The 18,248-nt window shown below is 56.0% G+C and overlaps 6 protein-coding genes across 6 annotated transcripts; 3 read left to right on the forward strand and 3 right to left on the reverse strand.

Annotated features, from left to right (window-relative positions):
* Positions 1-816: 816 nt before the first annotated feature.
* QBC33DRAFT_603213 (DUF221-domain-containing protein) lies at positions 817-3,551 on the reverse strand (the record flags this gene model as incomplete). The annotated part of the gene is made up of 2 exons (XM_060432179.1): positions 817-3,341; positions 3,417-3,551. The coding sequence occupies 2 exons, from the start codon at positions 3,549-3,551 to the stop codon at positions 1,011-1,013; spliced, it is 2,466 nt and encodes an 821-aa protein (XP_060286337.1). The 3' UTR covers positions 817-1,010.
* A 501-nt stretch (positions 3,552-4,052) lies between these two features.
* Positions 4,053-7,568, forward strand: QBC33DRAFT_312414 (P-loop containing nucleoside triphosphate hydrolase protein). Its single transcript, XM_060423502.1, has 3 exons — positions 4,053-6,307; positions 6,382-6,627; positions 6,688-7,568. Exons 1-3 carry the CDS (start codon positions 4,553-4,555, stop codon positions 7,240-7,242), a joined length of 2,556 nt encoding a protein of 851 aa, XP_060286338.1. The 5' UTR covers positions 4,053-4,552; the 3' UTR covers positions 7,243-7,568.
* Positions 7,569-7,854: 286 nt separating this feature from the next.
* On the reverse strand, positions 7,855-8,901 carry QBC33DRAFT_576553 (uncharacterized protein; the record flags this gene model as incomplete). The annotated part of the gene is made up of 1 exon (XM_060430916.1): positions 7,855-8,901. One exon carries the CDS (start codon positions 8,899-8,901, stop codon positions 7,855-7,857), a length of 1,047 nt encoding a protein of 348 aa, XP_060286339.1.
* Positions 8,902-11,273: 2,372 nt separating this feature from the next.
* Positions 11,274-14,366, reverse strand: QBC33DRAFT_530194 (heterokaryon incompatibility protein-domain-containing protein). The gene is made up of 2 exons (XM_060427209.1): positions 11,455-14,366; positions 11,274-11,407 (listed from the first exon to the last, which is right to left on the reverse strand). Exon 1 carries the CDS (start codon positions 13,866-13,868, stop codon positions 11,649-11,651), a length of 2,220 nt encoding a protein of 739 aa, XP_060286340.1. The 5' UTR covers positions 13,869-14,366; the 3' UTR covers positions 11,274-11,407; positions 11,455-11,648.
* Positions 14,367-14,702: 336 nt separating this feature from the next.
* On the forward strand, positions 14,703-16,027 carry QBC33DRAFT_312498 (phytanoyl dioxygenase family protein). The gene is made up of 2 exons (XM_060423504.1): positions 14,703-15,763; positions 15,856-16,027. Exon 1 carries the CDS (start codon positions 14,816-14,818, stop codon positions 15,629-15,631), a length of 816 nt encoding a protein of 271 aa, XP_060286341.1. The 5' UTR covers positions 14,703-14,815; the 3' UTR covers positions 15,632-15,763; positions 15,856-16,027.
* On the forward strand, positions 15,858-17,801 carry QBC33DRAFT_312476 (S-adenosyl-L-methionine-dependent methyltransferase). The gene is made up of 9 exons (XM_060423503.1): positions 15,858-16,216; positions 16,286-16,443; positions 16,531-16,572; positions 16,626-16,692; positions 16,751-16,778; positions 16,864-16,876; positions 16,927-17,016; positions 17,095-17,437; positions 17,504-17,801. The coding sequence occupies exons 1-9, from the start codon at positions 15,992-15,994 to the stop codon at positions 17,732-17,734; spliced, it is 1,197 nt and encodes a 398-aa protein (XP_060286342.1). The 5' UTR covers positions 15,858-15,991; the 3' UTR covers positions 17,735-17,801.
* Positions 17,802-18,248: the final 447 nt, after the last annotated feature.

The raw sequence follows: 18,248 nt of genomic DNA on the forward strand, positions 1-18,248 counted from the left end.
CCCAGAAGAAGGCTTGCATTCTAGATGTATGGCTCAATCTCAAAAGGAAAGTTTACCTCGTCAATAAGTAGGTTTGCTCTCACAGTTACTCTCACAGAGTGGTTCGCCTCAAGAGATCGCTTGCTTTGAAACATTTTAGCTGTGCGAATTCGCTCTTCACAAGGCAAGTTCGCTCATGCATAGTCTTCTCTTTACGCATAGCCTTCTCTTCACGCATAGTCTTCTCTTCATACGCATAATAGACTTCTCTCCTCACGAATAATAGTCTTCTCTCCTTACGCATATTGTGCTTTCATATACATAGTTTGCTCTTTGCGCATAGTTATCTCTTTGTACCTACACATAGCATTCTCATCGAGTATCTTGTTTGCCCTCTAAACACCTAGTTTGTGCTTAACAATATAGTGATCTTTAGGCTGGACATATACTAGGTAGTCCACAAAGCCAAGTAATTAAAGAGAGTACTTCAAATAGGTACATAAAGACGACGTCGTGAGATGTGATCCAAGAAGGATGCCATTGTACTGCAGCCATTGTGAATATCAATACCTCATACTTGGGGCATTGACCATGCATGAATCGGCCACGTCCCAGGTCGCAAGACGACAAAGGTCTTTCCATATCAGAAACGCTGGATTGGTTATAGGGATAAGGGATAATTACATTAAGCCGTAAGCCGCACTACCGCAAACTTATGTTCATACCTGCCCAGTATTTCCGCAAACCTATGTTCATACCTGCCCAGTATTTCCTCCGGGCTCCCTCCAAATATGGGTATCACCGAGACTGAACGAGCTGGACGTGCTACTCGCGGTGCCTGTGTTTCTAGAATTATCTGGTCGCTCCGGATCTCCACTCCCACTGCCATTGCTATTCCCCACATCACCTTCTGCATCCTCATATTCGGAATTTACCAGAGGGGGTGGGTCTTCATAGATCCACGGTCGCTCCAGTCTAGCATCTGGTCAGACATGATATCTCGGGGGAACGGTGGACATATGGGGGTATACTCACGGTGTGACGAGGCTTGGATTCACGAACCTCGAGCCCCTCTCGCGGTCCTCATCGATGGTACTAACCCTCACCAGCTGCTCTCGCTCCTGGCCGCCAGCTCCTCCAAAGTCCTCGTCGAGAATGGCATTGGCCCCGGGATCACCACCCCTCTTGATGCTCCGCAGCGAGATGAACCTCGTCAGCGGCTCGAAGCGGTCCCTGAAATAGTACCCGTACCACAGCGTCCCGATCAAGAGCGGAACCACCAGCGACGCCTCGATGAACGCCTTCCTCAGCGCCAGGACCCCCGACATCGTCAGCTGGAAGACGACCAGCCCGAGGACGATCCGGTAGCAGATGATGCGCCACGCGCCGCCCGTTGCGTGTTGCGGCTGTTCCATGGCATACAGGAGCTGATACTTGTAGGTGAAGTGCCCGAGCACGAAATAGACGAAGCCGAGCAGCAACACCAGGAAACCCCCGGGCATGGCACTGTACACTAGACATAGGATGAACACCAGCAATGCTGTGGGGAGATAGAAGGCGTAGTTGAAGACTGGCGGCTCCACCATTTCGGCAAAGTCTCGACGTGTCTTGGCGCCCATCCGGTAGATCGGATACATGGCAACGCTGCCGAACTCGAGCAGGCGGAAGGGGAATAGACCCAAGCCCTGGAGCATGATGAAGTTGAGATAGAAGACACTCAGGTTCTGTATCTTGGTGGCGAGAGTGGAGGCAATGGTGGTCGTGTCCCGAAGACCCTCTCGCAAGAAAGGAAGAATGCCGGTAGCCGTGCCGAAGACGGTGAAGACGAGGAAGATGTTGAAGAAGGTGAAGAAGAAGACCTTGCTGATGACGGAGAGCGAGATGTCGCCACGAGATCGCATCCCCTGCTGGTACGAGAGGTAGTCGTAGAGATAAGGCACCGCAACCCCCAAGAGAGAGACAACCGCAGTCGGAAGACCGGTCTGCACTAGAGCTTTGGTAACTTCATGGCGCTTGAGAGACTCGGCGAAATCCGGGAAGACCTCTTCAATCGTACAGATGCTGAGGATCGAGGCGAGAAAGGCGACGGGGATCAACCAGACCACTGAAAGGACTGCGACGAAGACGGTGATGCCCCATGATTGAACTCGGCGCTTGAATCTCGAGATGTAGGTATTGCCCCAAACAACATCTGAAGGTGCGGGAGCAGGTTTCGTCAAAAGCTGGCCGGGGTGGGGGTCGATGAGGGCCTGAATCGCCATCTGGCAGGCCGCCATCGAATCCATGGTCACGAAAGCGAGGTCGGCGGGGTCGTAGGTACTCTTCCTGGCCGCATGGATTGTCTCGTCAAGCCTCCGGAGCTTCTCGTCGTAGTAGTCGAGGGCGTCTGTCCGCCGATTCTGCAAACCCAGAAAGCCGTACCAGAGGCGCGTCTGCGGACGTTGTCTCTCGCCGAGCCGGCCTGTGGGCGGACCAGCGAGTAAGCGGCGGTTTTCACCGGACTCCTCATCCGCGACACCACCTGGTCCATCCGGACCAGGTGTGTCGATGCCGGCGTCGACGCCATCGACGTCATCGGCGCCCCCCGGAGTGTCGGCCCCACTGGAATGGACCGGCTTTTGCGCGAGGTAGACACTCCATGTCTCCTCAAGCTTGCGCAATATCGCCTCTCGTTGCTGCATGAGTCCGTCGAGCTGACCCCAGTTTTTGCAGAGCGTTATGCTCTCAACCCGGCCGATCTCAAGCCTCTCCACCAGATCCTTGATCTTCTCCTCCGTCCGGAGATCCTTTGGGATGCCCGACAGCTGGAACGTGCGATCGGTGACCGTTGACTGAGTCCCGAGATAGTCCTGCCGCACCCGGACGATCTTTAATGTCTCCTTATTCATGAAGTACATGGTGAGCAGGGTGAAGAAGTACGTGAACACGAGGTACGCCCATAGGTACCCCATGCCCGGGGCGAAGCTGTTGTCGGGATCTCCATCCTCCGGATCATCATCCTCCAAGGTCCACTGCGAGAGACCTGCATCATGAAATAGCCCTGTCTGGGGGCTACGCCATATGGTCGAAAGGTATGATTTGTGCGGGTCGTCGGTGGGGGGATGCAGGAAGCGTTGATTTATGGGCTCGAGGACAACGGTCGCGAAGACGAAGAGGGTGGCGAACAGGCGCATGGACATCTTGAAGAAGGACAGGAAGACGAACGCATCCAAGCCAGCGGATGCGAGGACTTGTTGCTCCGTTATCCTGTACAGCGCCGGGATCCAGCCAAGGAAGCTGTCGGGAAGGACGGGGAGGAGCGAGGCCGACTCGAGACGCCGTTTTCTCGCTGTGTAGAGGCTTTTCCATCGTGGGCGAAGAGTCTGTACAGCAGTTCAAAGGAGTCAGCATCCTAAGCACATCCCAAGTGCCAGTTTCGACTGCAAAGGGAAGCTTACGCAGAAGGCGAGGAAGGCCGAGATTCCCAAGGTCAAGGAGATAACGAGCTGGACGGTAGTGTCGGTAGAGCCGGGCTGGACGTATTCATCGCCGCTGCAGCGCGTCTTATTCTCTGGAGCTCGAAAGGCATCCATGGTCGCGGTGATTCGCTGCAGGCATGAAGCTGCAACTTTCAGGGCCGCTGTGCTTTGCTCTCTTCACCACCTTGAATCCCGCAAGGCCATCTTAAGCGATCATCGAACTGCTGGTGTGGTGACATAACCGGTTCCAGCCACCCTGCTGCGCCACATATGGCTCCCGCAATTTGCCTGGACGGATATGTCCAATCAAAGCCTCAGGTTCTAAGCGCATCATGAAATGACATCAGAGGAAACGAAATCGTCCTTCAAACATATCCAGAAGCTTTTCGAAGGAATATCTATACTAATTAGTACAATCCCGGGCGATAGCTCCCGTTCCTGTAGCCGCCATACCATGCCGACATCAGTCTTTAACCCTGATCTCAGTAGCCTCATCTTGCGTCGGCGTCTTCCACCTTGGAGAAATGCGCTCCACTCAGTTCTTGCCGTGACAAAATGCACGGACCCTTGAGTCTTCCCCGCCACCTCAACGCGTCCCGCGTCGTCATCAGTTCCAACTTCCATTCCAAGTCGCAAGACCTAACACGCGCTACACCATGGCTAATTGTCCACTCGTGTCGCCCCCTGTGCTACCACTGGGCGACTTCCTCGAGTAGGGGCGCAGCTATGGCGCAGGCCGACGCCCAAGAGCCTGGCCCTCCTGCCATGCAAAGTAGACCACATCTCCTCCCAATGATGGGATTGACAGTCGTCCTTGGCCGTAGCCAATGCAATTGCCGGCTGAAACCGTGCCTCGGCGACCGACTGAACTTTTCTAGTTTAAGTTCTGGGCGGCTGCCTCCTGCGCACCACCATATGGATCCGCCTGTGACGCGGCACCCTCTAGGTGGCAACGCAAGCCTGCGAGCCTACCCAATATAAGATGGCTCTGCAGCAAGTGCCCTTTTTCTATTCCATTTGCCAATTTATTGTTCCCTGTCGTTGCATCTGCCCATTTGATCAACAGTACATCGTACACTCCCATCGCCGACGTGCATCTCGGAAGCGAAGTCAGGATGTCGCACTCTCTAGAGTCGGCGCTCGACGCCCAGGAACTTGCCAACGAGCAGGTGGGCTTGCTGGATCTCATCGACAAGCTGCAGTTTGCACAGTTGGACAATGTCAAGCTCCCCCAGATCGTCGTTGCCGGCGACCAGTCCGCGGGAAAGAGCTCCGTCCTCGAAGCGATCACGGGCACGCCGTTTCCCCGTGATGCAGGGGCGTGCACGAGGTTTGCGACCGAAATCCGCCTCCGCCGGTCCCCCGAGACGAGGCTCGATGTCTCCATCATTCCGGACAAGACTCGGAACTTCAGGGACCAGGAGAAACTCAGGCAGTTCGGCGGCACGGTCGATTCTACCATGTCCTTCGAGACATTGATGAGGACAGCCGTGGATCTGATTGCGCCCAAGGAAATCCCCGGCCGTTTTGCCGCCCGCGACATCCTCGTGGTAGAGAAGCGTGGCCCCGACATGCCCCTGCTCACACTCGTGGACCTTCCCGGCCTGGTCAGGAATGCGAATAACGACCAGTCTCTGGAAGACATCAAGACCATCGAGGAGCTCTCTGACCGGTACATGAAGAGCTCCCGGACCATTATCCTCGCCGTGGTGGGCGGCAACTCCGACTACGTCCAGGCTCCGATCTTGACGAAGGCCCGCCATTTCGATCCCGACGGGTCGAGGACCATTGGCGTGCTCACAAAGCCAGACCTGACAGAGTCAATCGGCCTTGAGGACAAATTCATTGAGCTCGTCAGCAACAAAGACAGGAGGAACCTTTTCCGCCTAGGCTGGTATGTTCTGCTCAACCCGGGGCCTCGGGAGCCAGGTCAACCATGGCCAGGTGCCGAAGAGCGCCGGCTGGCTGAGAGGCGTTTCTTCGACCAAGGAAAATGGAGCCAGTTGCCGGATTCCATTTGCGGCGCCGCAGCCTTGAAGCAGAAGCTCAGTACACAACTCCAAAGGCATATCGGGAGACATGTCAAGACGTTGAGGAAGCAGATCCAGACGGCCCTGGACGGTTGCGAGGCCGAGCTCAAGTCGCTTGGTACCGGCAGAGATACGCCAGAGGAGATGAGAATCGACCTTGTCGAGCTCTTCTCGGCTTCTAAGGAACTCGTCATCCCGGCCGTCTACGGCTTCTACAAGAACCCCCCGAGAAAGACCTTCTTCCGGGTCACGGCAGACCCCAGAGGTACGCCATCTCAGAACCTCCGCGCCCGGGCTACAGAAGAGAACGACCGCTTCGCCTCCCGGATTCGAGCCCAAGGCCGCAAGTTCGACTTCTCCACCCCAGACCCGCAGGCACAGGATGGGCGGGTCTCGGGGAAGCATGACTACGCTCGGCAGGAGGTGGAGATGCTCCTGCGACAGATCCGCGGTTCCGAATTCCCCATGGATCCGAAGCCGAGGGCGGTCTACATGCTCTTCCAGAGCTACTCCGAGTACTGGCCGCAGCTTGCCCAGGAGCACAAGGACAACCTCGGCGTCGTCTGCAACGAGTTCCTGAGCGAGCTCATTGACTACGCCTGGCCGAGGCGGATGCACGAGCCGCTGCGACGGCAGTTCCTGGACCCGCAGATGAAGGCACTCATGGACAGGGCACAGCGCGAGCTCGACCTGTTGACCGAGGACATGAACCTGGAGGTGCAGCCTTACGACCCGGAATACGAGGAGCGTCTGAGGAAATGGCAGGTCGACGCGTCAACGGACGGGGCTACCTTTTCCGAGGCGCAAGAGGTGCTGGAGAAGATGCTCATTTATTACGAGGTAAGCCATGACACCCCCTACGTCCCTCCCAATCCTCTTTTTATCAGAAGGCTGACCCATGTTCGATGATCCAGCTCTCGGCCAAGAACTTTATCCGCAACATCATCACTCAGGTCGCCGAGCGCCACCTGCTCCAGGGCATGTACAGCATCTTCAACTCTGTCGAAATCCTCGGCATGAGCAACCAGACCGTCGAAGCGATCGCTGCGGAGAACAAGGAGACGAGAGACCGACGACTGGTCCTAAAGACGCAGAAGAAGGCGATCGAAGAGGCCAAGGATATCTGCGCCAACCTTGCCATGCGCAAGGAACTAAGAATGGTAAGCTATCCCGTCCCGGTGAGAGTCAGAAGTTCGTACTCATACCATTTGTCTTTCCAGTACGCCGACGAAACCCGCGACGATTTCGAAGACACCTCAGACGAGGAAGGCCAACCGAGGCCCCACGAACGGCCCCCGAGCATTTCCAAGCAACCCCCAACACCCTCCATCAGGCGCCGAGCATCCCGACGCTCCCGCGAAGACAACGCCCCGCCCGCCCCCGCACCCCGAGCCGCCGCCGACCCCGTCGTCGCCAACGGCATCCACGGCACGGAATTCATGACCGCCGCCCACCACGCGCCGCCCAGGAACGAGCCGGCACCACCACCCCGCCTGGCAGAACAGCAACAGCAGCAGCAGCAGGCAGTCGCCGCCGCCTCCCTGAACCCGAACCCGAACCCGCCCCAGCAGGCGCCGCCGCCGCCGCCCCCACGGCCCGACAAGGTCCGGCCCGAGAGCCGGCCGCCGTACAGCGCGGAGCAGTACTACGCGGGTGGCGGAGGCGGCGGTAGCCCGTACGAGCCGCGGGCGCCGGCTTCCCCTGGCGTCGATGGCGCTGGGTATGTGCAGTCGGCGGCGAGGAGGCAGCAGAGGAATATCTTGGGACGGGCGTGATTTGTTGGCGAGGGGGTGGTTTAAGAGAGTACGGAAGGGGGTTTGTCCATGGTTTTCCGCAATGTATTCCTTATATTAGAACTCCATTGGCAGCTTACAAGGCAGAGTCATGAAAGGACGGTGGGTTCGATCCCCGGGAGTCCGGCTTCGGGGCGGATTGTTAAGGTCGGCGTTATGGGTCTCAGATCGATTTCTCCATACTTAGTAGACAGCAAAGCAAGAAACATTTCAAAGAGGAGGCTTAGCCTGCCAACAAGTCGAATAGCAACCTAACCTCAAAAGGGTCCAATGACTCCTATCCGTCGCTTCTAATGAGTACTCGCAGCGGTGAACCGTTTTACCTTTGACCACTGCTTGTTGCAGGGCCGTTCCACCATTCAGACGAAACCGACCAACGAAAACGACACCGTCTATACTTTACGATACCGGAGAACCAAAACATGTCTATAGCCCACTCTACTCTTTCCATTTTTCAGACCTCTCGCAGGTTCTATAGCTCACGGGCGGATGAACGGGGGATCCCATCAACGGACCGGATAGGACCCGAACAAGATACGCGTAGCTGGAAACCACAGCAGGTCCCCGGGTCCGCGCGGGGGGCCCAAACGCGCCTCAGATGCGGACAGGGAGGGAGTCCCTACGGATGATCAGATGGCCGTCACGGACGAGCGAGTTCCTGCCCGGCACGCCCGCGACGAAGTCGTCGAGGTTGCGGAGGGTGGACTCTGCGATCTCGGCGAGGGCCTCCTCGGTGAAGAAGGCCTGGTGGCCGCAGACGAGGACGTTGTGGAAGGTGGTCAGGCGCATGAGGTCGTCGTCGTCGATGATGTCGCCCGAGTGGTCGTTGTAGAAGAGCGCGCCCTCGCCCTCGTACACGTCCAGCGCCAGCCCGCCGAGCCGCCCGCCCTTGAGCGCCGCCAGCACCGCCTTGGTCTGGATGAGGCCGCCGCGCGACGTGTTGACCAGCATCGCCCCGGGCTTCATCCTGCCCAGCGAGTCGGCGTTGACGATGTGCCGCGTCGACTCCGTCAGCGGGCAGTGCAGGCTGACGAAGTCGCTGCGCGCGAGGAGGTCGTTGAGGGGCACGTACTCGCCGTAGGCGGCGAAGGCGTCCGTCGGGAAGGGGTCGTGCGCCAGCACGTGGCACCCGAAGCCCTTGAGGATCCGGGCCAGGGCGAGCCCGATCCTACCGGTGCCGACGATGCCCACCGTCTTGCCGTGCAGCGTCCGCCCCAGCAGGCCGACGAGGCTGAAGTTGCCCTCGCGGACGCGGTTGTAGGCGCGGTGGGTGTTGCGGTTGAGCGTCTGGATCAGGGCGATGGCGAACTCGGCGACGGCCTCGGGCGAGTACGAGGGCACGTTGGCGACGAAGAAGCCCAGCCGCTCGGCCACCGCGAGGTTGACGTTGTTGTAGCCCGCGCACCGGAGGAGGACGGCGCGTACGCCCAGGCCATGAAGGGACTCGAGGACGGGGGTGTCGAGCGTGTCGTTGACAAAGACGCACACGGCGTCGGCGCCGCGAGCCAGCGCGACGGTGTCGACGGACAGGGAGAATTCGTGGAAGATAAGCTGGACCGGGACGGAGCTGCTGCGGGACGAATTGACGCCCTCGAGGTAGCGTCTGTCGTAGGGCTTGGCGCTGAAGACGGCGAGCTTCATGGCGGCGGCTTCGAAGATGGTAGGTCGCTACGGACAAGATATATGCTGTTCAGAACCAGAACGACAACCTGCGAGGAGTCTGAGGCGGGGCAATCTGCCTGAAGGGAGAATGTGCCCCGCGATGAGACAATTGCGATGCGGCTGAGCAGCCAATAGATAAGAGTGACATCATGCAATGCAGCCAAGCGGCCCAGACCCAGGTTCAGCCCGGCGCCTAACCTATCCCGTTCGCTGTGGATGCTTGGAATTCACGGCTGAATAGATGGGTACTGCGTAGAAAAGGAAGCTCCGCACTGAAATCTGGCAGGCAGAGGAAGGTGGAGTCAGCCGCGATGCTGGCCCGGCCGTTTGCCCCTTCTTCAATGACACGAACCTTATAGGTATCTAGGCAAAGGGTCTTCAACGGGGGCAAAAGAACAAGAGAACGCAAAGGAATAAGAGAAGATATATTTTCCCCAAGCCTGTACAATAATGTCGAAATTGGGAGACTGGTTGTCCAGGAATAACCACGAGTTACAAGACAATTGTTGATTTTGGCGTCTGGAATGCCCTCAGCTTATGGCAATACGGTATTTATTCCATTTCGTGCGAGTGTCTCCCACAAAAGATCCAAGGTTGGGGTGGCTAGGCCGAGCCATTATGGAGTGGTTGTAAATGGCGCGCACCTTGGCCAGAGGAGGCTGTAGAAGCAGTAATTCGATATCTGATCCCAAAACTAACAAAGCATACAATTAGTTTAGATGGTAAATTAACTTCTATATTTTCGCAAGTTTAAGCGTGCTTTATCTCAATCCGCCTAACGTAACTGATATATAGCTTGCTAACATTATACTCTTATTGCTTGCTCTTTTTGCTAGCTGTTATACGTCGTCGGCGTTGCCGGGCGTCCGGCGCGTGTGGTTGCTCTTGGGCGCTACCACTTGCTTCTGCCTTAGCTGCGATGGTCGTCGCCGTCTGCGCAGCGCCTGATTCCTTTGACGTATCGTTAGCCTTGTCTGCCACAAGGTTGACAAGCTCCCTAAGGGTGGCAGACTCAGTCTCAAGGGCTGCGATAGCGTTGGCATGTTTCTTGCTGTTTGCCGCAGCCATCGTCTCTTGTGTCGTGAGGCGTGCTTCGAGGGCGACCGTGGAAACTCCAGCGTTGGCCCAGTTGACTGGATACCCGTTGCATACACCAATCAAATCGGTCCTTCCGATCGCAGCGAGTCAGATTGGCATACTATTCTGGGATTTTTTGGCCGAGTAGGTTAAAGTCAAGAGATGGGCATATCCTTTACCAAAAGGCTTACCTATGCTGTAAAACCTTGGAACCCTGCCTTGGTTAGATACAATGCAAAGACAGGGGAGTCATGGACATATTGGGTAGGTTTTAGACAGCCCAGGGAGTTGAGCAAGCTAGGACATGCTACAAATATATGACATCCTCCTATCTGTGAATCTGCTCATGAACCTTGAGATTACTTGAATGCCTAGATGCCTTCCCGCAAACGGTGCATTTGTAAGGCTTCTCTACCTGTTTTCCCTAAATGTTGCACCACATCTAGTCTGATCGCAGTTGGGGATTTTGCTCCAATGTTCAGCATTGATGCTATTTTGGTTGGGATTGGGATTGCCATCTTGATGAGACTGTGGAACATGACTGTGACACTCTTGATAATGCCAAACCATGTGCCCGACACTCTGGAACTGTTTGGCACATTCACTGCACTAAAGTTGACCATGGGAGTATTCAGTGATCCACGAGTCGATTGGAACAAGCAGCATGTCAAATTTCGGCATCGGCGCATGAGGGGTGATTCCCCTATCCCACTCGCCGTTCCAGATCCCATTGCCAAAGGATAAGTCGACTCTCCAGAAAGCGTGGTAAAGTGGGACACGGCAAAGAATGGCGCGAATGCTGTCCCAAGAGTCGTGAGTGTATTTCTTCAGCAGCCCAAGTCAATGGAAAAAGAAGACCAATCGAATATGCCATCAGCATTCGCAGAACCAATGCATCGTCGCATAGCCATCGAATCACTGCTCAACGCTACCGAACCTCATCGCGACACCACCCACTACCTAGCCCACTCATTACAGGCTATCGTGCCGACTACATGGGCAGATATCATCCGAAGCATGCCCAGCCCAGGAACCACAGCGCTACAAGCTCACGTCGACACATGGCTGGCTAGCATCGACCCGGGGTCAACCGCCTTCGACTCCCCACACGCCGCCCCAGCCGGCCTCGTCTCCAGTTGCGACCTCCCCCCAACCGCAACTGCCACCCCATCGATCCACACGCCGCCGCGCCAACGTATCACCCTCCCATCCATCAATCCTGTGGTACAAGGCCTTGCTAAAGAACACCCCGGCCTCCCCGACCCCTTCCACGCCCTCCCTATCGCGCAAGTGGTCCTCCCCCCTTGATTGCCGCGATTTCGCCACATGATTATGGTGCCAGCGCCGGTGCCGGCGACCAACCCAACCGGTAGTAATCAGGCGGCGTTCTCAGGGCCACACCGGTGACCTTGCATTGAATCAGTAACGATACTAAGACGATGAGGCAGGACAGACCTTTGATACAAATTTGACCCTGTTTTGTCCATACAGGCTTATATTTGGATCGTCACTCTGTGCCCCAAGCGTTTGCCGATTTGGAATGAGCCGGGCTGTCCTGCTGTAGTTTGGCAGAATGTCAAGTGATGACACTGTAGACACGTGTAACCTCCACCGTTCCAAATGTCAGGTAGCAGTGATAGCATTCGGCTCTAAAGCAGTTCTATATCCTGGATTTTACGTGTCTTGAAACATGAGTGCATTCTTTCATCCGCAAGATTGGGCACCTTTTGTGTCGCGACTGGTTGTTCGCTCGACAGTATCAACAATCCCAATCTCCGGTACCGAAACTCGGCTGAGTCCGCCTGATCCAAATGGAGAAAGCACCAATCCGTCGACTCCGTGTCAGAATGCTCGAGATCATAATCCCTGTACTTCGCCATCAAGAGAAACGCTTGCAGACCGTCGAGATCGGTCAGCCGTGCTGCTGTGTCACCGCTGTATTCAACCTCGACGCCTAAATCTTTGTCGAAATCGTTGGGATTTCCTACTAGAATAGGTCCCCTTACATGAAGCGACGCAGAAACAAGTCTTCCGAGGGGGTTGGCCCCTGCCGTCACCATCTTCGTAGAAATAATGTGCGCGTAAGTCTCTACCAAAGCCTCGGGCCACGACGGGTCGTGCTGTCGATACAGAACCTGGCTAGAGACAGACGCCCACGACCACGATGGAGCTCGCCACGTCTTTTGTCTGTAGTCTACTGGCTGTTCTCCTTCCTTCTTCTTCTCCGAGGGGTCGACGATCCACAACAGGTCTTCGAGGAGAGACGACTTCCAACATCCTGCGACGTAATCCCCGTCCGTTTGGCCTGTGGCCTGTCCGAACTGGGACGCGAGCCCGGACAATGCGGGGAAGATATCCGAGTTTACTGTAAGGTGCAGCTGGGAGTACATGACCACCAGCCGTCTCCACCAGTATCTCAAATTTGCCTCCCGATGTCTTCCTCGGCCTTGTAGCGAAGTTTGATGCGCGATTTTGACGGGTGACGAGATAACGTGGGAGTTGGGGTTGTTCTTCTTGTACATGGCCGGGTTCCTGTATTGCGAGAATACGTCATATTGTGCTTCCTCGGGTTCGTCCGCAGGGCCGCACACGTTGACGGCAGCAGCATCAGGCTCACTGGACGCCTTCTGCCCCTCCGCAAGAACCGTACACTCGCAGTCCACGACCTCAAGACACTCCCAGATCAGCTCTTGCGGTGCGAAGGTAAGCAGCCTCCGCGATAGCAGCCTCTCCTGAAGGACCCAGCCACGGGTGAAGAGTTCCAGCGGCTGTTCGTAATGGGGCAGCTCCTTCCGCAGATACAGCGTTGGGTTAGGTCGTGCAGGGTTCGTCACCTTGAAGCCCTGGTAGACACGTTCGGCCTCCGAGAAGCATCCCTCGCCGCCGGATGCCGAGGCGACTGTCAGTGTCGCGTTTTCGTAGATGGCGCACATCCTGGCACTTTCCCTTTCCCAGTCTTCCTCGCTGTCCTGTATGATACACAGGCTGTCGATCCAAAGGTAGCGCAGCGGCTCGCGATCGGGATGCATCCGGTTGTACCAGGCCGAGACTCGCCGCACGAAGGAGATGGCCTCTTGGAAGTTTTGGGAAAGCGCTTCCTTTTGGATGTGCTCCTTGAGAGCCTCGATGTTCTCCTGCAGGCAGCGGAGGATCTTGGTATGTGTTGGCCAGCGATGGCTCAGACAGACGTACGGCGCTCTCTTGGAGCCGGGCTCGACAAGCCTCACCGGACCGTCCATCCCGACGTCAATGACTCTTGTGGGGAGCTGGGGCGGCGCTATATCGTCTCCGCACTTGGCGTGTGTGCGAAGGCAATTTTCAAGCCACTGCATGGCTGTCTCAAATGCCTTATCGGATCCCGTCTTCCCGGATATCGGCTGGCGGTCAGCGGCCCTTTCCAAGTACAACGGCGTCGGCAAGTCATAAGGCTTCGCCGGGTTGAATAAGCCTTCAAACCAGACTTTAGACTCTTCGGCCGCCTGGTACACCTTGAATATTTCGACACTGTCGAGGCTCCTGTGGCCATTTAAGTGCAAGACACCCATGAAGAACTTGCTCGTCGTCTTGCCCATTCCGTCCGGCACGTCCTTGTCAGACTGCATGCGCAACGACAACTCTTTCACCTGGCGGGCGTCTAGTTTTGTTTCCATCGTCAACTGGATCAGTGAGATGGCGAAACAGGCGATCCAACAGCCATGACAAGCGGCCTGCTGCGCTTCGTCGAGAATTCTGGCATCGATTTTGTCGTATGTCTTGGGTATCGATGTCTCGGGTGTCGATGTCCCTGAGTTTGTAAAGTGTGGTCGGCAGATGTCGCATATTTCAGATTTATGAGGGGCCCGCTGGAACAACCACGAGAATATGTCCATGGTCGATTAGACGAGTGAGCCTCTATCATCTTGTGCAGCGGGATTGCGGACAGATAATTCCCCGGTCATGTGCAACTGCGCGAGTAATTATGTCGCTGATGTTTGCCTTCGAGGTTGTAACTGCCTGATTTAGGACAAAGCAGAGTGGCACTGCCAGTCTAGACTAATCTCGGCTGCTGCTGCGTCCTACCCTAGCCAAGGGAATGGAAGCTCCCGTTGGACGGCCCGCTTCCGGAGGGGTAAATTTCCCGACATCCTTGCTGTGCTGGTGGGAGGGGAAATCCTTCGGTTCGGGGCATGAGGGCCGCCCCGCATAGGCGCAGGAATGCCAAAGATTTTGGCATAAAGCAACTTCGTGGGTATCGTAACTGGTTCGGGCTTCAATATGAAGTCGCGACCAGGGTGTAGAGTGCGGCTTTGTGCCTCCTTGAACTAGGCTAAGGTTCTTAACCCCCTTGCAATGCCGTTGAAGTCGCTCCGCTGATCATTGAACTAGAGGCGGGCGCTAAATAAGAGCAAATCCGGAGAGGATCCCGGCCCTTGAGGGACATGAATTTCGAGGACAAGTTTTACTGCCTCTGAGGCCATTACGGCATAGGAGGGTGGGTCTATCAGCACCCCACACAGCCTCGAGGAAGGACTGGGGTGGGTTGCAATGGGGGCTGTTGCTTCCAGGGTCTGGAGCCCACTGCCAACGCGGCCAAGGTCCAACAACAGCATAGGATCACATCCTCACAGGCATCGGAACATAACCGGCCACTCTCGCGGTCTCCCACTACAATCGAAGGGTATCGGCCATCTGGCGAGAGTTCGTCGGCTTGCGCATTTTTCTCTTGCCCAGTTCATTCAGCCACCCCGGTCTAGAAATCCCCCTTGTTTTTTTAAAAAAAAGAGTTTCTTTTGACAAACCTTGAAATTCTTCAACGATTCTCCGGCTACATGATATCATGGCTGCCGACCTCGCTGACGCTAAAGCCCACCTCAAAGAGCATGGGTGGTGCAAGGTCAAGTCGGTCCTCAGCACGGACCAGGCAGCTACCGTGCTAGACAGGCTCTGGAAGGCGAAGGAGGAGGCGGAGAAGCGCGGGGAGGACACATACCTCCCATTCCTCGACCCCAATGCGAGCAACATCCGGGTCTTCTACCTACTGGAGTTGGACAAGGCGTTCCGCGACCTGATCGCGAATCCAACAGCAATCGAAATGGTCAAGTCGGTGCTGGGCGACAACTTCCTGATCTCCAACTTCACGGCCAACATTGCCCGCCCCGGGTCCAAAAGCATGGCGTTGCACTCGGACCAGAGCATTGTCTTCCCGGACCCGTGGCGGGACGTGTGGGCGCTCAACGTGATATGGTGCCTGACAGATGTGTACAAGGAGAACGGGGCGACCCAGTACATCCCGGGCTCGAACAAGTATATCTACCGCAAGGACGTGCCCGCCAACGCGCCGAAGCTGCTAGTCCCGTTCGAGGCCGAGGCCGGCGACATCCTCGTCATGGACGGCCGCGTTTGGCACACCAGCGGCTCCAACATCACCGAAGACAATGACCGCGCCCTGCTATTCGGTTACTACACCGCCCCCTTCATGCGCCAGCAGGTCAACTGGACCGCTAAAATGCCCAAGGAGATTCAGGACACCCTGGGCCCGGATATGAAGGAGTGGCTAGGCCTCAATCCGGTAGGCAACATCGGCCTGACCGGCGACCTGAGATACCTGTCGCAGCAGTATCCAGAGGAGAAGGACGCCGCTGTCACTGCATAGGCGTATGTACGTGGGGTTTCGTGTACGTAGCTGCTGCAGGAGGACGTGCGGGAGGATTTCTTGACAGAGTAATCCGTACGGATTGCATCTGTATGCATGCCTAGACGTCGGAGGCTCGAACTAACCAATGAGGTGGGTAATCCATATTGTCAACCCCTGTTCAGCGGTCCAAGAGGCCGAGAAATGACAAGTCAGAATGCATGGGCTGATCTGCCACCCTCAAGGTCGTGAAGTGTCACCGAAGAAATCGAGAGGCAGCTTCGGGCACCAATCCCGCTTCGATAGGAAGAATAGAAGCGAAAACAAATCACTTGCCCATAGCAACACTGAATATCAAACTCTGGCCTCATCTTTGTCACCATGACTGGGAACAAGGCTATTGGGAACAGCCCCGCAGCGGGAAAGGATGACACATTCACCTCTCCAACTTCCCCTGTAGCGCCGTCTTCCCCCCCAGCGCCCGCTGCAGCAGCGTCTCCCAAAGCAGCGTCTCCTGGGGCAGCGCCTTCCGCACCAGCCACCGAGCCGGCCGCGACTGAGCCGTCGTCCGGGTTGCTATCCGCCCAACACTGGGCTCACGCTGCGGTATGTCCGTGCCACAGGCCTGGCTATCTGCGCAACGTACCCAAGTTCTCCGCTGATAAGGCACCTTAGGACCTCCCGGTGGATGAGGGAGACACGGGTGAGGATGGGGACTCTGCCCTTGGCGACGACCAAGCCAGCTCTACGGCATCCATCACCTCCAGCATTCTGAAGTACAGGACGATCAATGGGAGAACTTACCATTCGGAGAGCGGGAACTCCCAGCATTGGTATGGCAATTGCCCTGTGCATACCCTGCACTATGGCCGGAACCCTTCGATATTATATGGGCGTTGCTGAGAAAAGTAAATACATAGGACCCCCAACGACGATGTGCACCTCGAGTCCATGGACATCAAGTAAGCAAGGAGAAATCTGCTACAAGCAAGACGTCTTCACTAACAACAAGCAGTCACCACCTTCTTCTTCTTTCGCTCAAAGAAAAGCTGTTCCTTGCACCGCTGGACAAGGACATCGAGGTTAGCCCATCTCCAAATGATAGAGGGCTGTCAGCATGCTAACTCAGCCCAATGGAAGAGAGTCGTCGATATTGGTACCGGTACAGGTAGGAGGGCCCATATTCCATACCCATATTCCATATTCTAGGTGCCATCCCAAAAACGTGAACCTAACAAGCTTCGCGTTTACAGGCATTTGGGCCATGTAAACTTCCCCTCCTGTTACTGTGTGGGGTCCAGACTGACATGCCTCAGCGATTTCGGGGATGAATTTCCCAGCGCCGAGGTCATCGGCACCGACATTTCCCCAATCCAGCCTAGTTGGGTTCCGCCAAACGTGAAGTTGTATGTGTTGCAAGAAATGCCTCCATTCCAGACCCTACCTAGGTAGGAAAAGCTTACAGTCTTGGTTGCCTCAAATAGCGAAATCGAGGACTGCACACAGCCGTGGACGCTCCCCTCAGACCACTTCGACTACGTCCATATGCGTCAACTCTTTGGCAGCATTGACAATTGGGACGCCCTGTTTGCAGAAGCATACCGCGCCTGTAAGCCTGGAGGCTGGATTGAGAGCTACGAGGCCTCGCCTAGGATGGAGAGCGACCACGTGCCGGAGACGGAGAACCTCGCCATACATGAATGGGGCAAGTTTTTTATCGAGGGCGGGAAAAAGCTTGACCGGACATTCTCGATCATCGATGACAACCTACAGGTGAAGGGGATCGAGAAGGCAGGCTTTACCAAGATTAACACTTGGGACTTCAAGGTACGCACCGTGCCACTTCTCTGGTGATACCGCTTTCCAGGGGCAACGGCTTACGCGGAAATATAGGCGCCGATCGGAAGCTGGCCCAAGGACGCAAGGCTAAGGGAGATTGGCCGGTACGCGCAAGCAGCGCTCGAACAAGATTATGAAGGCTACGTGCTCGCCATGGCAAGCCTGCAGGGTTGGACCAAGGAGGAGGTCTATGTGTACTGCGCGCACCTCAGGCGCGAGATCCGTTCTGGGAAGTACTGCCCCTTTTACCGACAGAGGGTCGTCTGGGCCCAGAAACCCGAGTAGTTGTGGAACCGCTGCTGGGGAAATGGCTGCGAGATAGGGGACAGGCATATTCGCAGATTCCAAGCCCTAGAGTGTCTACTGCGCATAACAAAGAACGAAATTGGGACGCTTTCAATGACCCGATGCCTAGGTATTTAATTAAGTATTAGCGAGATCATGACTCTCGTGAACAGGCATCTCTCTTGCCTAGAACTAGGGAGCAGCGAAACAAGGAAACAATAACTCTGCAAAAACGCTATATAGCCCCACCTCCAGGTTCTCAGGTCTGGGCTTCGCGGGGTTTGGTAGCTAACAATCGAAATCTCTTGGAGGTGGTGGATCCCTCTCATCCCTTATCCGGTGCTATTCACCACCCAAACCCCAAATCCCCACCCCAACCGTTGTTCGACGAACTATGGGGTAATGCAGGATAACGTTGACGACGAAGCCAGGGCTGGACGGTTAAAGCTCCACCTCTATTCTCCAGTCCATATCGTCCTTTTCCACGTGTCTGGCGACACCTGCATTTTCGACT

Source organism: Phialemonium atrogriseum (genome assembly GCF_030411735.1).
Source record: "Phialemonium atrogriseum strain 8032-3 unplaced genomic scaffold QBC33scaffold_5, whole genome shotgun sequence".
Lineage (NCBI taxonomy): Eukaryota > Fungi > Ascomycota > Sordariomycetes > Cephalothecales > Cephalothecaceae > Phialemonium > Phialemonium atrogriseum.

Excerpts from the sequence above, each read along its gene's own strand:
- QBC33DRAFT_312414 (XM_060423502.1), top strand. The coding sequence starts at position 4,553 with ATGTCGCACTCTCTAGAGTCGGCGCTCGACGCCCAGGAACTTGCCAAC. Across the intron at positions 6,308-6,381 it reads AGATGCTCATTTATTACGAG|CTCTCGGCCAAGAACTTTAT; the intron begins GTAAGCCATGAC and ends TCGATGATCCAG. Across the intron at positions 6,628-6,687 it reads TGCGCAAGGAACTAAGAATG|TACGCCGACGAAACCCGCGA; the intron begins GTAAGCTATCCC and ends TTGTCTTTCCAG.
- QBC33DRAFT_530194 (XM_060427209.1), bottom strand. The coding sequence starts at position 13,868 with ATGGACATATTCTCGTGGTTGTTCCAGCGGGCCCCTCATAAATCTGAA.
- QBC33DRAFT_312498 (XM_060423504.1), top strand. The coding sequence starts at position 14,816 with ATGGCTGCCGACCTCGCTGACGCTAAAGCCCACCTCAAAGAGCATGGG.
- QBC33DRAFT_312476 (XM_060423503.1), top strand. The coding sequence starts at position 15,992 with ATGACTGGGAACAAGGCTATTGGGAACAGCCCCGCAGCGGGAAAGGAT. Across the intron at positions 16,217-16,285 it reads AACACTGGGCTCACGCTGCG|GACCTCCCGGTGGATGAGGG; the intron begins GTATGTCCGTGC and ends AAGGCACCTTAG. Across the intron at positions 16,444-16,530 it reads AGCGGGAACTCCCAGCATTG|GACCCCCAACGACGATGTGC; the intron begins GTATGGCAATTG and ends GTAAATACATAG.